The sequence below is a fragment of the Chaetodon trifascialis genome, chromosome 11 (assembly GCF_039877785.1).
Source record: "Chaetodon trifascialis isolate fChaTrf1 chromosome 11, fChaTrf1.hap1, whole genome shotgun sequence".
NCBI classification, from domain to species: Eukaryota; Metazoa; Chordata; class Actinopteri; order Chaetodontiformes; family Chaetodontidae; genus Chaetodon; species Chaetodon trifascialis.
The window spans coordinates 10577811-10594106 of record NC_092066.1 but is presented as its reverse complement, the minus strand read 5'-3'; the positions used below and the strand labels follow the sequence as shown (position 1 = coordinate 10594106).

The 16296-nt window shown below is 40.5% G+C and overlaps 1 protein-coding gene across 4 annotated transcripts in view; it reads right to left on the bottom strand.

Moving 5' to 3' along the window:
• st18 (ST18 C2H2C-type zinc finger transcription factor) overlaps positions 1-16296 on the bottom strand; it is a 40301-nt gene that overhangs the window by 1586 nt on the left and 22419 nt on the right. For 3 of the 4 annotated variants that reach the window (XM_070973275.1, XM_070973277.1, XM_070973276.1), the window contains 18 exons: positions 15503-15533; positions 15089-15276; positions 10808-11518; positions 9995-10129; positions 9059-9149; positions 8871-8963; positions 8109-8317; positions 7585-7784; positions 5453-5698; positions 4147-4256; positions 3483-3545; positions 3090-3158; positions 2715-2777; positions 2305-2385; positions 750-971; positions 500-585; positions 276-379; positions 33-179 (listed from right to left, as the gene is read on the bottom strand). In XM_070973275.1, the coding sequence (XP_070829376.1) occupies positions 33-179; positions 276-379; positions 500-585; positions 750-971; positions 2305-2385; positions 2715-2777; positions 3090-3158; positions 3483-3545; positions 4147-4256; positions 5453-5698; positions 7585-7784; positions 8109-8317; positions 8871-8963; positions 9059-9149; positions 9995-10129; positions 10808-11518; positions 15089-15276; positions 15503-15533 (2849 nt within the window). The remainder of the gene's footprint in view (positions 1-32; positions 180-275; positions 380-499; positions 586-749; positions 972-2304; positions 2386-2714; positions 2778-3089; positions 3159-3482; positions 3546-4146; positions 4257-5452; positions 5699-7584; positions 7785-8108; positions 8318-8870; positions 8964-9058; positions 9150-9994; positions 10130-10807; positions 11519-15088; positions 15277-15502; positions 15534-16296) is intronic. The other variant, XM_070973274.1, reaches the window with a different exon arrangement.

The window sequence follows — 16296 nt, the reverse complement described above, 5'->3', positions numbered from 1 at the left end:
GTAGAGGAGTCTGTGTTCAAGGCTTACTGTACCATTTGAGGCAGCTGAATGTCTGTTAGACTGTTAATGAGAGCTTGGCTAAGGCGAGCGAGCTCCTTCAGAAGGCTGTCGTTGTGCTGTTCAATCATCTTGTTCTCCTCTTCAATTGTCTTCAGGTTACATTCCATTGATGATATCTGCTTTCGGGTACAAAAAAGACGAACTCGTCAAATTGAGCGAGCGCGAGATCTCGAAGCTTTGTCCTTTAAAATGAGCTTGTCAGAGTGGATATTTACCTGGGTTTGAAGTTGCATCATGTCTGCTTCTATTTTCATGTTGGATTCATTCAGTTCCTGAATTTCATGATCCAGATGTTGAATATCTTCTTTGTTTTCAACACCTGAGTTGAAGCATATCGTCTTCATTTGTCACATTCAAACCGAAAATATCGATATTTTCTGTGCCAAGAAACGTAAATGCAAAATGTTTCCATACCACACAGCACGTCAGAGTAGCTTACCACTGCTGGCTTTCAGTTTGATAGTCATCTCTTCTTCTGAGTGCTTTTTCTTGATACTCTGTGCGTTCAGTGGGCAACCCGACAAACTAGTTCAGCAGGTCATAAATGACAATTTTTCAGATGGGAGAGTATCACAGAAGGAACAAACTTTTGCATCAGTCGAGATCATGAATGAGAGCAAAGGTGTAAGAATGCAACATGTCGACCGTCGGTATTGTTTAGAGATAAAATGGAAGACAGGCGACCTCACCTTCTGTGAGTGGCAAACACATTATTGGCATGTCCAAGGCCATTGCAGCCAGGCAAGGGACAATGGGGCAGTTCCTGTTTACTGGCCTTCCAGGCAAAGGGCAGCCCATTGATGGACGACTCCTTCTGTCTTTTGGCAGCGAGCGGACAACTGCCTGCACTGCGATGGGATGTGTATTTTCCCGATATATGGCCCTGCCCGTCACATCCAATTACTGGACACCTACCAGAGAAAGACACAAAGAGTCGTGCATGTTGTAAACCTGCACACGCTGCTGTTTCACGCGGGGAGAATGTAACTAACTTGCATTTAAAAACATTTTTTTCCACGCTGCAGACTAAACAAAGACATTTGACTGCTCAAAAAATAACAACCACATCATTAAAAAAAAAAAAAATCTCTCTTTCAATCACTAGACCGGAAGATTTGTTAACCATTAAGTTGATTAATCCAGCCAAATGCTGATTAAAAATAAAGTCGCCAAAACTAGATATAATCGCATTAACTATAAGTTACTAATCCGCTAAAACTTGAGGTAGAACGAGCGCTCCGTTCTGTGCATACATTTCGAGGTTGCTGATATTTGTGCTTGAAAACATCTCACGCTGAATATCATTAAGAGTTTGTCAGTTGGAATTCAGGCCTGTTTTCTGCAGGTCAGTAATGGAGTGACATGAATTACAGATAATTGTCATGTATCCCCTCATGCGAAAGAATGTAATTTGGAGGTGGCTAACCCTTTCCCTTATTGATAAAGGTGAAAGGTCACTGGAGATGATACAAATGGCACACATGCTGTAGAGTGCTGCTGCAAAAAGCCTGTTTCAGCATTTTGTTACTCGACAGCACAGCAGCACTTAGAGGACAAAACAACACCAGTCCCATTACTTACAACTATCACAGGTAGGTGGCTTGATGCAAGGCACCAGGACAATGGAGGCATGCCATATGGCCCACTATTTACAATAATCTAGGGACATTTGCTACCCTCCCCCTTTCTCTCCCTTTCTCTCTTAATGTGTATGAGATCTATTCCAGTCTAATTCCTAAGCTCATGCCCTTGCATTAGTAATTAAAAAGAAAAAATCTGTGTCCAGATGTATAAGTAAACAAGGGCTCATACTGTATATCTGACTTTGGATTTAACCTGGAAATCAATTACATTATTTTTTTTTCCAATAACACTTTCACAGACAATGATTAAGCTGTAAACGAGCGCACCGCCATGGGAGTGGGCAATTCAACATTTTTCTTAATATACTATAATTATAAAGAAAGCACTCAGTGAAGAGTAATAAGCCAGATATTCCATTCAGAAAATGGGGAAAATACAAAACCCTGAAAAAATCCCACAAAAACACGCTGCTAATCCTTAGAAAATAATTCACTAATGTTACAGCAAGAGAAGTATTATTTTCTTTGTTTAACTTAATGGCCTGCAGGTATAATGCCTGGGGCACAAAAGCATGACGCATTTTCACAATGTTTTCTTGTTTTATTTTTGAAACAAAAAAATATGACAGCATGAGATGAGGAAAAAAAAAAAATCTCTTACTTAAGCTCTTGCTCATCTTTGTCATCCTTGTTTGGTGTGAGCTTCAAACCTCCCTTTCTGGCACGTGGACATCCTGACAAGCTACAAATGATTGGAGACAGTATGGGTTAACATGAAGGAAATGTATATAGGAGCGAAAGATGCTACAGGCAGCTGTGAGGTTTATGGAGTCTCAATTTCACAAATCTATAAATCTAAATAAATGTTTAAACACGGAAAAAGCTGCGCATATTGTGGATTTTAAAACGATACATAAATGCATGGATGGATGAAAATGCATCCAAATAAACACAAGAATTCAAAAAGTGCAACATGTTTGCAGCATAAAGTGAGACTTTCACCATCTGTTTGAATGTCATGCATCTGACAAATGTATTTCATGCTCAGTTGCGATGATTTTTCGCTGCTACCTTCTGTGCGAAGCATAGTTCCCAGTCACATGTCCAGATCCATCACAGCCAGGTGTTGGGCACCTGCAGGTTGAGAGACACAGAGACCAGGTGCTTTTTACAGCAAAAGACTGCGAGCAGAGCAGTGGATTCATGCTAATATGCAGAAATCTAGTACAGATACTAAACAACTTCACGTGGAGCACATAGAAGTCATGCATAATGTGTAGTGGAAAGGAAAGGAAAGGAAAGGAAAGGAAAGGAAAGGAAAGGAAAGGAAAGGAAAGGAAAGGAAAGGAAAGGAAAGGAAAGCATTGACCCAGGCTGAGGCAAACATGCTGCCTAGTTCAATGTGAAAAATCCTTTAGCAACAATAGCAGTTTTCCAAACACATACTTTAGTTCCTGAGAGTTGGCTGCCATCAGTGATTTGAGTGTTTTGTCAGCCAGGGGACATCCAGACACACTAGAGAGGATAAAGAGCTAACAGTCATTTTAATGCACTCTTTGATCATAGCTGAATTGAATAATCTTAATACAATGTCTCAATGCATATTTATACAAAATTACTTGAAAACACAATTCCACTTCCTCTTCACGAGAAAGCTTTTCATCTCACTATGTTTGGAAAAAAAAAAAAGAAAAAAGACATATGATAGAAAATCTAACTCTACAAGTGATGTGACAAGTCTTCAACCGTAATAATCAACATAATTAAACAATCAGCACTGTTTCCCTTGTCTATATATCTGCTAGCTGGCGCTAATGAGAGTGTAATTAATTACAGTACCTCCGATGTGATGCATAATTCCCCGTCACATGGCCGCTGCCGTCACAGCCTGGGGTCGGACAGCTGCAGGAGAGCACAAAGCACTTAATGCACAGATTACTCTACTTCCCACAGACTTTGCCAAGCTTGAACTGAATCTTTCTTTTACACTGACAACCTTTTCATGGGCATTAAAGAGAAAAAAAAAAGAGTTAGTACAGCAGGAAGTTTAGTAGAGAAATCATTATTTTATCGCTCAACATTCAGTTTAATAATGTCCCTGAAAGTCACTGAAGGGGTGCTGTGCTGCGGAATCTAGAGGAGCCTACTGTTCTCGTGGTGTGATTCTCAAGAGGAGACCCAGCAGAGCATGCACTCTAACTACAAGAGTCAAGAGTTGTAAGCTTGTACAGAGCATACAGGGAGAAAACTCACTTTCAAATAGATATATTTCTGCTCCACATGAACCTGCAGACATACCGGTTACAATGATAGGTAACACAGTGAGTTTCAGTGCGTTCTGACTCACTTATATCAAACGGTCCTGTTTAAACAAAGGTATGGTTTGGCGTTACACTTTTTAGCGTTAATACTGACCATCTGCCAACTAAGAGGGAAGCTCGCATTATTCACAGTTGACTGAGTAAAGATGCCTCCAGATGTTTCTTTCTTTAACGTAGCGTACCTCAAAAGCTCTTTCTTTGAATCTCGTAATAGCAGCTTGGCTTTGGGACTCAACATGCTGGCGTCTCCTTGATAGTGTTGGTCCTCCGAAGAGGCATGATCGTAATCCTCCTGCGGAGAAAGAAAAAGTAAAAGCATGGCCTTAAATGTCCAAAGCATCAAACCTGACCACGATCTGCAATGACCTAAAAGTGAATAATTAATGAAAAGCCCTGTATAATACTCTCCTAACACAAGCCTTGGGGGTTAGAGTGCAAGGCAAGGAGATTACGCTTAAGGATACTTATACTGTAGTAAACCATACATCCATTTAAAGTCACACTTAATCCACATAGTATTTATGATGTGGATAGCTATGACGTATGGATTTTTTTTTTTCCACATACGAGATTGTGCTGTCACCAGATGCTGTGTGCGATTTAAAAGCAGGTCAAATGTGATAACTCCTGATAGCGACTACAAATGAATATCACCTGTGAAATGAAGAGAAGAAACAAACATTAAGATACTTCCAGGCCTCTGGGCAGGAATGATTCGTGGATTAGCAGCAGTCCTCAGTGTGAAATATCTAATACAGTTCATAGATTTAAAGAGCTGACTGGAGAAGCTGCTGCTTTTGTCTAAAAAAAGGTCACCATAAATGTTCTCACCAAGTGTGTTACAAGCAGGGCTGAGACTCATGACGTCTGCTTTTTGTCCAGAAAATTTGGGGGATTTTAGTGGCCTGGGGAGATTTTATATTCAACAGTTCCAAAACGTTGTAGTATTTTAGACCAAATGTGACTATTTTGAGTATTTTAGACCAAATTTGAGTACTTGACAAATTTTAGGCTGACAAAATATTTATTTACTTCCTATCAGCAATGAGAGGGCTTTCAAACAGCATCTAGACATTCATGCTGGGAAATAAAATATCACTTTATGTCAAATCAGTAATTTCCAAAAAATTCCATAGTAACTTTCCTGGGATGTCATTATGGTGACAATAGAGAAAAAAGAGAATTATAATTGGTGATGTTACATGAATCTCAGAAAAATGTGAAAAATCCAAATGATTTAAACATTTTAGAGAAGTGCAGAGAGGGGGACCAGATAAAGTATGAGCCTCACTGTCCCTCCATGTTGTCTCTTCTACTTCCTGTGCTGTGGTCTCATTTTGTTTGTGCTTTACATAACTGAAATTTCTTTGCTTGGCGATAACACACCATAGACTTTACACTATGTGACCCTCAAATTTTCACCCTTCAGCATTCACATCTTCCATTTTTAGACTGCATCTAAAGTGTCAGTTGTCAGTGTGTTTCTACCTCTGCGTCCTGTAAAGTGTGTGCTTTGCTGAAGTTGACGGGGATGGGGCTCTCCCAGCTGTCTCTCTCACACAGCGGCTGGTAGAAGGCGGGACTGATGAGCACGCTCCCGCCTTTGGCCACGGTGGACTCAGAAGGGGACAGCGGGTCGTCCAAAGGTGTTTTCATCTGGGCTTTTACGTTCTCCTTGCACTTCTTCATGCTCAAGTCCAGCGTGCCGTTTTCATCCACCTCTATGAGCATGTCCTGAAGGCAGAGAAGTTTAATCCTCAGCATTTAATCAATTAATACAAGTGTGGCTCGCATATCATCGCAGTGCGTGCGAACATATGAAAACGAATGAATCAGGGGATAAAAATAGAACCTATTTCCCAATTACACTAAAAGGAATGTAAATAAAACAGTACGATGTCTCATTAATATGACAGCAGCGATATGGTAAACTTGAACCCAGCAACATTCCTCTGTAAACATGAAAAATGACTTAAAACACCGAGCAAACAAACAATGTATTTAAATAAAACATACAGTGGTTATCTCACACCAGACAAAGTACCAAACTAAGCCAGCGTTAATTCTGCTGAACACAAAAAAATAATCACTGGTGTGTAGTTTTTCTGTGACAGCTGTGTCATCTGTTTTCTAGGACACACAACCAAGATGGCAGCTGGGGGGGGGGTTTTGCTGGTTTTAGGTCATCATTATTATAGCAAAAATTAAAAAGCTTAATGTGGCATAAGTTTCCCCGCTGACAGATGTGTTTGTCGTCCCTGTGCTGAAACCCAATAGCATGATGACTTATGGCTGTTTTATGGTATTAAAACTTTTACCTCATTACATGCTGAAATCCTTTTCCATAAATGAAACCAATTATTCAACGCATATGTTTCATTAAACCCTATACATCATTATTTTTTCGTAACAAAGGGGAGCTTTTCAAATTAATTAAAGGGGATAATTTACGTGAACATTGGATGTGGCTGTCCACTTTAATTATCCAGCCATTTGATGATGTGCGCACCTAATAAAAATAACACCAGTGGAAAGACTTTTTGTGGTTTTTGTGTGTGATTCTAATGTCGTTTTTTAGCCACAACTAAAAACCAAAACTCAGGATTTTGCTCTTTTTTGCTGTTATCTATTATTTATTAATGTAATTTAAGCATCTCACATTGTTAAATAAGTAAAAGCAGCTTGTATTCACGCTTTGGAGGCCAGCTATTTGGTGCTTTTTTGCGTGTGATATTGCAACGGGTAATATACATATGCAGATAAGTTACAGCATATAACACTCTAAATATGGCCCCTTTTTTCAGACCTGAAAGCTGTTCTTTATTTTGTACGTCTCTCCAAGACAACTAAGCTGTAAATGAGAACAGATGATTAACTTGCTAACACTGTTTTATTCATTCAGTGGGCTGGTACCTGGTACAAGGCCACATTCTCAGCTCAACAAGCTGGGAGACAAGGATCTGTGCTGTGTAGGTGTGGAAACCTTGAATCATCTACAGTACAGTGTGCACGTATGTAACCCACAGAATGTGATCAATATTAATCATGAAGTGAGTTTGGAAAAAGCTAAACACAATGCCGCCTCGGAGATAATGACAGCAGAAGAGATTTCAGACCTGCACACGTTTCCAAGAAGAGTTTTGTGCGAATTAAACTTTTCTGATGTTAACTCCTTTAGCTGATTGGCTTAATCCGTTAAAACGCTCTTAAAGACTATCGGGTGTAGACACACAGCCTATGCTGGATCATATAACTAAGCAAAATATCCTCTGCCATCTGCAGCGGGCAAGATGCAGTTTCAGACAACAGTTCAGGGTTTTTACATGCCAGCTGATGTCGAAACAAAATACACTACCACATGTTTTATTAAAAAAATATGCGAGTAGTTGTAATTGGGAAAGAAGGATGATTGTATTTCTTCTTTTGATGTGATTACACAAATTTTCATTTGTGTACATTAAAGCTTTATGGAGTGGAAACCTCCTTGTTTTTCTGCCACCAGAGCGCCAGGCTCCCTTTGCCAAATTCTGTCTTTTGATGTCTTCCCTTTTTATACACAAATCAGAGTTCCTTTAAAATGACCACATTAAATACCTTTCCAAGTGGTCTAATTTGATTACCTTTGTGGAGGTTGCCAAGGGCCGGCCGGCGACAGCCTCCATGTTCTTCCGGTAGCGAGTGGAGAGGTTGAGGATGGCGGCGGTCGCTGCTGCGGCTTGGAGTCCGTCTTCTTTTTTGAATTGACTCGGCGGGCTGTGCTGACCAGAGGTGGGCAAACGGCCACCTGGAGCACTGAGGAAGCCAGGATACTGCTGAGGTGCTAAAAGACAAATAATTAGCGAATAATTTAGATACTGAGATACCAGGTGTTCTGCCCAAACTTAACAGTACATAGAAAACAAGTTGGGAGTTGATATTTATGATTTTTTGCAACAACTAGTGACACAAAAGGATTGATGTATTTTTTAAAAAGGGATAATATGACATTTCCATGTAGATCTATGATTGTTGTGGACTAGTATTAATTTTGTGGCCAAAACCAAGGCTCCATACTTAAAGCATGTGACAATTTGTTCACCTTCCACACAACGTTAACTTACCAATAATTGTTTTGCATCAAATGAAATGAACGCATAAGACTTACAGTCAGGGAAATGTGGCGTTTCCTGGTCCTGGTTGGTCCCCATCAGAGGCTGTTTGCCGAAGACCTGTGCATCAAAGCTGGCGTAATCAAAGCGGATTCTGCTGTACTTGTCCATGTCTTTTGTGAGGCTCGTTTGCAAGGCTGCTACTGGATGAGAGAGCCTGTAGTTCAGCTGGTTCATCTCGAACTTCTTTATCAAACCGATGGCTCTGCAAGGAGAGAAAAAACAAACACAGAAAACCTGATTTTATTGTGCAAAACTTGTGAAATATCAAGCTCAAATTAAGCAGTTAAGTATAGACATTGTTTTAAACCATTCAGGGATGCCAGTGCTTTTGTACACATAGAGTCTGGGATCTGATGTGTGTTGTAGATCCACAGCCAGGTTGCCAGACTAATTAATATAGTAGGAGTGGGCATCCTGCCCATGATATATCCACAGGGAACAAAGAGTTCTGCTCTTTTATCATCTCTAATAGAGAGGAACTCACAGGACCAGCAACCGTTGCTTATGTCTGCTTGGAAAGCTCGAAATAGACTGCGTTCTGCAGGGATCAGTGAATAAAAATATCCCACAGTCGCCTCAACAATAATAGTGTTTATCACTTTTTTGCATAACCTCAGTTACGCTTTTACGACTGCAGTCCACTACAGAGCTGAATGATTTCCGGATGCTCGTTGTAGCTATTTTCCTGCACACGTGACCACATCAGCAGCAGCAGAAAAAAAAAAAAAAATCCTCAACGCTGTCTGACATCATACCTCGGTGAGCGGTCAGGTGTTTGTCTGCATTTCAGGCTCTCGTCCTGAGGTTTGGAGACCTTCACTGCAGCAGCGATGGGGCAGCCTGAGAGACTGCTCAGGGAGGAAATCAAACACATTAGCCTCATACTGTAACTCATCTATGAACAGGGTGCAGGTTTTCTAATGGCTTTCTGCTGTGGATGTACCTCCGGTGCGTGCTACGGTTGCTGTTGACATGTCCTCTTCCTGTGCACCCGGGTGTAGGGCACTTGAGGACGTTCTCATGCATGGCCAGAACTGAGGGGATGAGGACAGAGAGGAGACGAGCTCAGTCAGGGAAACGTGTCCAACATAATTCAACGTCGAAGACATAATCAAGCTTAAAGATTACACGATGGTAAATACATATCTACACATATATACCGAGCATTTTGGGAAAAAAACAAGTAAATGAGGATTGGTTGGTACATTAGTGCCTATAGAGCAAAGATCCTACAGACACAGACACAGGAGAAGAAAGCCTCTCTCATTGTGAGGAATGCTGTAATGTGGCTGAAATGTAAATAGCTTAGTGCAAAGAGGAGCGTAACAAGACAGCTGATTATATTCTTCAAAACAAACGCGTCGTTAAAGGTCCGCTCTGTATCCTTAGAAACTTCTTCTCTGTACATATTCTCCAATTAGTTTGTTGGAGTTGTCTATTTATTTTTGAATGCTGCGTTAGCTAGCCCTTTGATTTGCAAATACTGCCTCCAGTCTAAGAGCACGCGCTTTTTTGAAAAAGTTAATTACTTTTTCTGTTCCTTTTGTAACATTACTGTTTAATGTTGAATGTTTGTTGAGTTATATTGAAATGACTTAACAATCGCCAATGTGAGGGGAGAAAAAAAAAGAAGAATTCAGTATTCACACATTACGACACGACGAGACAGAGAAAGAGAGAAAATCCTTTAAATTTATTTGAAAAGTTTCGTGCACATCTTTGAATTGAACTAAATGTATAAGCAGGTCTTTCTTGTCTTTGGGTCCGTGCTAAGAGGATTTCAATTACTGTGCCTGATTGTAAATCCTAAAACTGGCAGTTTTTTCGTTTAAATCATTCATTATACAGCATGAATGCACAGAAAGCTTGTGTGACTTACTCTCTGGAGGAACTCGGACTTTATGAGGACACCCAGACAAACTCCTGTGATGTGGGTACAGGCCTGTCACATGACCGGTGCCATCGCAGCCAGGAGTTGGACACTTTATATCCTTTTTGTCTGTACGTGGAGAATCTGCAGACACGGTAAAGGAAGATTTCACGATAAACATATACGATACAACCGCTGTGCTGCTGCCTGAAGCAAACAAAGCCTCTCTGTCTTTAAAGGTGTTGGAGAAATAAGTGAAATATACATATAATGCTCTTCTACTTTCTGTATGCAAAGGTCAACAGATTGAAATATCATGCAAAGCGAGACACTTTTTTCACAAAATGCATCTTTTAATCTGTCATTTTAGTTAAGGCCGCAGTTCAACACAGAGCATTCACTTCTTAATGCCCATCCATCGAAAGATTACATCTAGGATTACACATTTAGCTGCAGTCATTTGAAGAATCAGAGGGAAACATGAGAGGTACTTTAGGAGGATTTAAGACTTATGGTCATGGTTAAATATCTGGTTGATTCCTATCAAAATCCAATATTCTGAGTAGTAGCAATTCCATCAGAAAATTTTGTTCTTCTTTATTTTATTCTGTTTATTTATTACTTCACTTGTTGCCAAAATGTTTTTAGTACTTAAGAGGATTTCCTCCCTCTGATTTCCCCTCCTGCGTATGCTTCTTTTATTCATTTTAATGGTTTTTTTTTTTGAGTGCCCCATCATCCAAAGCAGAAGTGTTCTGTCTGATTTATGCTGTTCATTCCCACACTGATAACTTTCTTAAGACCCCATTCTCATATGGTTACCTTTTCCTCCATGATAGTTGAGTCTGCTGTCCATGTCCATCATCCTATGGTGCCTTCTTTCATTGGTCATCTGCTCCATGAGGAACCGGTCCATCTCCCTGTAGGCATGGTGTAGGGCCTGTCTTTGCTCTGTCTGCAGAGCTATGGCCTGCTCCAGCAGGCTGAAGTTCACACGCCCTCGGCTCATCTCCAGGCCTCTCTCGTGAAGGCCCAGAGCCCAGCTGTCCAGCCGAGGTGGCCTCTCCGCCTCCGCCTCCCCCTCACTGTCCTCCTCCGTGGGGAGCGGTCTGTATCGTAGAGCCTCAGCCTGAAAAATACTCGCCCTGCCCATCAGACCACCTGAGTCTGGGTGAGGCTCTTCTTTCATGTGGCCGTTCCTGCCTGACAGATCTTCGGAGGCTCTGGAGGGACTGCAGCCTGAGCCGTTCACCTTGGCAGACAGAGACAGCGGCTCCCACTCAGCCTCCCTCATGTCTTCGTGTGGAGTCTGCGGCGACGATGTGCCGCTCATCCTGTCTTGACTTTGGTCTTCTTCATTATTAAGGAGGTCCTCGTCGTCTTCATCCATCAGACGTTCGGATGTGTCCGGCTCACACTGCGGGGAGCCATTCGATGTAACCTCCGACCATCCGAGAGAATCGCTGGACTTTGCTGCCATATCATAGCAGCCATTATTGTTGGTAACTCCATTGATTGCACTTAAGTTTCCATCTAAAACAAGAAAATACTTATTATTTTATGTGTTTTTAAGACTTGGCCAAACATGTTCTTTTGTGACCCCTCAGTCACATCAGGATAAGAATTGTATGTCCCCGATAATCTTCTCCAAATCCCTTAAAGGTTTTAGGTTTTGTGTTACTTTTCTACAAATAATATCTTGAGAAAAACATGTTTTTAAAACCTTACAGAGGATTAATAAGAACACATGTTGCAACAGAAATGATAATCATAAGGTTGCAAGATGTCAAATAACATATATGACCCTTCTTTCTGCTAGTTCAGCATGAAACCTGGAGATGAGAAACACAATTGTTTTCTTCTTCCTCGGTGTCTCCAATTGGAGGAACAACCCAACGTAGATTTAGGGCAAGATTATGGAGGGATTTACTGTGTGGTGGACAGCAAACATCAGTTTTTAATTAGTTATGTGTATTTTTAAGTGCAAGCAACATTTTGTCATCTACACAAAAACGGATTTAAAAACACATAATTGTTGTTTCGAGGGAGGAGAACAAGGAAAGTGAAGAGGATTCCTAAAAACACAGATGGAGGAAAGCAGAAACATGCAGATAAAAGAGAAATCTCTGTGAGCTGCTGCTGCCTGTGTGGCAGAACAGAGTTTATGAGAAGCCAGCCATATACCTCATTTAAAAACTGACCATATCTGTAAAAAAAAGCTGCACAACTAACAGTGATCGGAGAGATGAGTGGCATCCTCAGTGAACATGACCCAAAATCACTGGAAAATACGAGCAATTAGATTCATTTTTGATATGAATTAGAATTTTTATTTCACCTGCTTGAAGATGAAATTAAAATCAGAGATGAGTAACAAGAGGAAATTATTCAAATGTCTTTTTCTTTCTACTTTATACAAACATATTTATGAAAGTAAGGAGTTATGTGGATGTTGTTCAGTTTCAGTTTTTTCTTCAATCACATTTTACTGTTAAAATATAAATAACTCACAATAGACTATTAAGATGCAAGATGCTGTATGGAAAGATTGTCACCTTGTTTTATTGAGTGTTTTATCAAATTACAGTGTGAAGAGGAGCTTTTCTAATAATGTCAATAAGATTTTGCCTTTTGAAAATCCTTTTAGGTATAATAAGACACCATATATGATAATTATAGTACCATTATTGCAGACTAATGAAATATATGCATTTCTTCTTAACTTTTTCCACTCATTTCATATAATCTCTTTTCTCCAGTTTATTTTGGTGAGTGTTCTCAATCATTTAATTTGCACTGACCTTTTGCTGTCTATCTTTTAGTATAAATCCAGAAATCCAGGTCACATGCACAGAAAGCCACAAGATTGTGTGAAGCCTGACGCACTGAAAGTCTGATCAGGAGAGCAGACAAAGAGGGTTACGGTTATCCCTCAAAATGCATCTGAAACTACACTTTATTAACGCCACTGATTATAATAAGTCATGGTCAGTGATTAACAATGGGAAGCTATCATCTGGATTGATTCAATAAAATCTCTCTTGATCCTCCAAAACCGTTCAAACTTATGCTCGATTAAGGCTCTTTGGACTGTGAGGGCTTCAGCAGGCTGGACTGTGGGCCTATATCCTCTTAAGTGGCTGGACATCAGAAGCAAAAGTAGGATTCGATCGGGTGAGGCGATAGATAGAGATGGATTGTGAGAATCAGATCACACGCTGCTGAGGATGATGCAGATATTGTCAGACAGATACGACTGATTAATGGGAGCAGTACAAAAAACGTAATCCTCACCAAAAGAGCTTTAAAACAAAAATTATGTGGCACTAATAAAAATATATACTTTTATACACGATCAAATGCAGTGGAATTGGACATGTCTGGTGTGGTGTGTGTACTCAGGAAACTTTACAATGTCTTACTTTCATTTACCCGCTAAATATATTAGAAAAGACGTGTCTAAAGACGAGCCCTGTTGAATGAAAAATTAAAGCCAGTTACACGTATTTACATTTATGAGGCAAGCAACAAGGGTTTTGTTTTTCATCCAGATGGACTCCCCGGCCTGACACAGCCGCATACAGTCAGACAAGCACACAGACGTATACACACACACACACACACACACACACACACACACACACACACACACACACACACACACACACACACACACACACACACACACACAGAGACACAGAAGTGCAGTGAAAAAAGGAAAGAGATGGAGGAAAAAAACTTGGATCCCTGCGGTGGTTTGTGTGTTGGAACAGGTGAACAGTTTGTACTCCAGAATAGCCATTACCAGCACTCTGCAGCAGGGCTGCAGTTGGCTGGAGTTGAACGCAGTGTGGCTCGACCAAACGAGAGGCTTATTTTTCTCCCTTTTTGTTAAAATGCAGATATGACCAGCTTCCCACTGCAAAAATTCTTACTGCCTCCATGCAGTCCACTTTTCCAATTTTTGTTTTTACACAGAAAATAGCCCCCAAATCTGACAATAACAGCAAAATATGTTCTGAAATTGTTTATCAATATCCACGTTCTGTCTCTGTCTCTCGCTTTCTCTCTTTTTTTTTATTCTGGCTGTATTTTGTTTAGTTTAAAAACTAGTCCACTGAATATCAGGTTCAAATAAGGGAAATATGCAGCAGTCAATCAAAGTTGCATGATAAAAAGAAAAAGTATGTAGAATACTCAACAACAAAAGGAAAAACTGATGATGCACAGTGAATTACTTAGATAATTGTAATGTAATATGAACCCAGGAAACAAATAAATTCCATTTCCAATGAATCCACACAATTCAGTGAGCTACTCTCCTGGTCCATTTAACTACACACATGTGTACTATAATGAGCTGTAGACATTATGCCTAATTATGTATTAGACTGTGTTAGAGGGCCTAACAAAAGCTTTTGAAAGGGACAATTACGTTTGTTGCTTAGTTACATCGTTAAAAATATACCAAATCAGTGCAGATTATAGTGGGCGAGAATGCACATGTACACCACGAGCATTGTTGCCAAAATGCACAAAATTCAATTCATTAGGAAAAAAGAAAACATTTTCGCTAGTGAAAAGGACAGTGGCATAAGTGAAAATAAACAATTTTTAACTGTTGTTGATGAAATGTTCCTGTGGTCTTTGTGAAAAATAAAACATGAGAACATCAGCCAAGCAATGTGGACGCCTCATTTGTTTTCCACCTCAATAAAAATTCAGTTAAAAAGAATGGAGGAAGTTTAATTTAAAGCAAAGTGAACTGGCGCACTCCCCCATTCAGTGTTTCATTCTATGGATTCAATGGGTTTGGACTGGCTATTGAAAAAGGACAGATGAGGGGTCTGAAATCTGGCCTCATCAAAAGAGGGTAAAGCCACGCCAGAAATATCATGGCAGATCAGCTGTCAAAACTTCAATTTGTGGACGTGAGACACAACTAATGTGGACCCAGCAGTGTAGTCTTTCACTTCCACTGCACAATGACTGCGGCTGCTGGCTGATGGCAGAGGGAGGGAAATATGAATGCAACAGATGGGATTTTAAAATTCAGCGTCAATTGTTCATCAAAACAGACAAAACAACAGGACATCTGTTTACCTGCTGGAGTGTCAATGTTCCTCAGCTCTTCTTTGTCCTGTGGCGGTGCCAGGTCCTCGCTCTCCTCTTCACATGCCTCGCTGGGGCTGTAGTGGCGGGGCTTCATCAGCAGGGACTTTCTCTTGTTGACGGGGGCGCCCTGCACCCCTTCCTGAGCACTCCTCTTCCTCGCCATGGACCCATATGGGCTGAAGGGAAGAGGGGAACGGACAAAAAGCACAGCAGGGTCAACAAAGGACTCCGATTGGCTCATTTTGAAGCTCCAACTATTAAAATTTGAGGCTTTTTTATTATTATTTTATTTTATTTTGGTGAAGTTAAAAACCTGGAAATATGTGATCTGGGGAGAAGATATTTTCTTTTTTGGCCCGAAGATGAAAAAGATGAGAAAATTCAAGCGTCATAAAATTTTACCTGTGAGTCTCGGCATTGCAGTCGGCCAGCCCTGTGAAATAAAGGCCAAAAAAAGAACAGATAAAAAGTCATGTTTACATTTCCACTGCAGGAGCACAGCATCTGTCGACATATTCATCTTCAAACGTTCAAGGCGACACACTTCTTGTCTGCTAATGAAATTTTTACAATGTTGCGTAAATATTTGTTTTGCGGATGATGTTTTAGGGGTGACACCACCTGGGCTAATACTGCTCCATGCAGCCTTTTCCCATAGATCTGATTCTCTTTTACAATGCCATTGGGTATAATCAGCATAAGGATGGGGAAGTGGTCTCTTCATTGATCTGAAAAGCTTTTCATTCAATCTGCTCATTCTCTGGGACACCAACAGTAGCTCATCCTTTGACAGCACTGACAACATGATCTAAAAGGGTAAATCAATTTTCCCAGAGGCCTGCGTGGATCTCATTCACAAGTTCTGCCCCTACTCCCATGAAGCACAACCAATAATAACACTTTTCATGAATTTCCCCAGATGTAGTAATAGCTCCAGCGTGCGCAGGCAGGCCTCAGAGGCCCTGAACACTTGCATAATGACATATCCAGTCTAGAGGTTTTCAATCACACAATATATACACACTCCTTAACTAATTTGAGCCAGTGTTCCAATTTAATGAAGTTATTCCCCTCTGAATAATGAAATGGCAATGCAGGGCTCTTCAGACCAGTAAGATAATACATAAAATTGACAGTTATAAAGTTGGATTGTTGAACTGATACCCCGAGCCCATGGCGGTAAGTGGAATATGCGT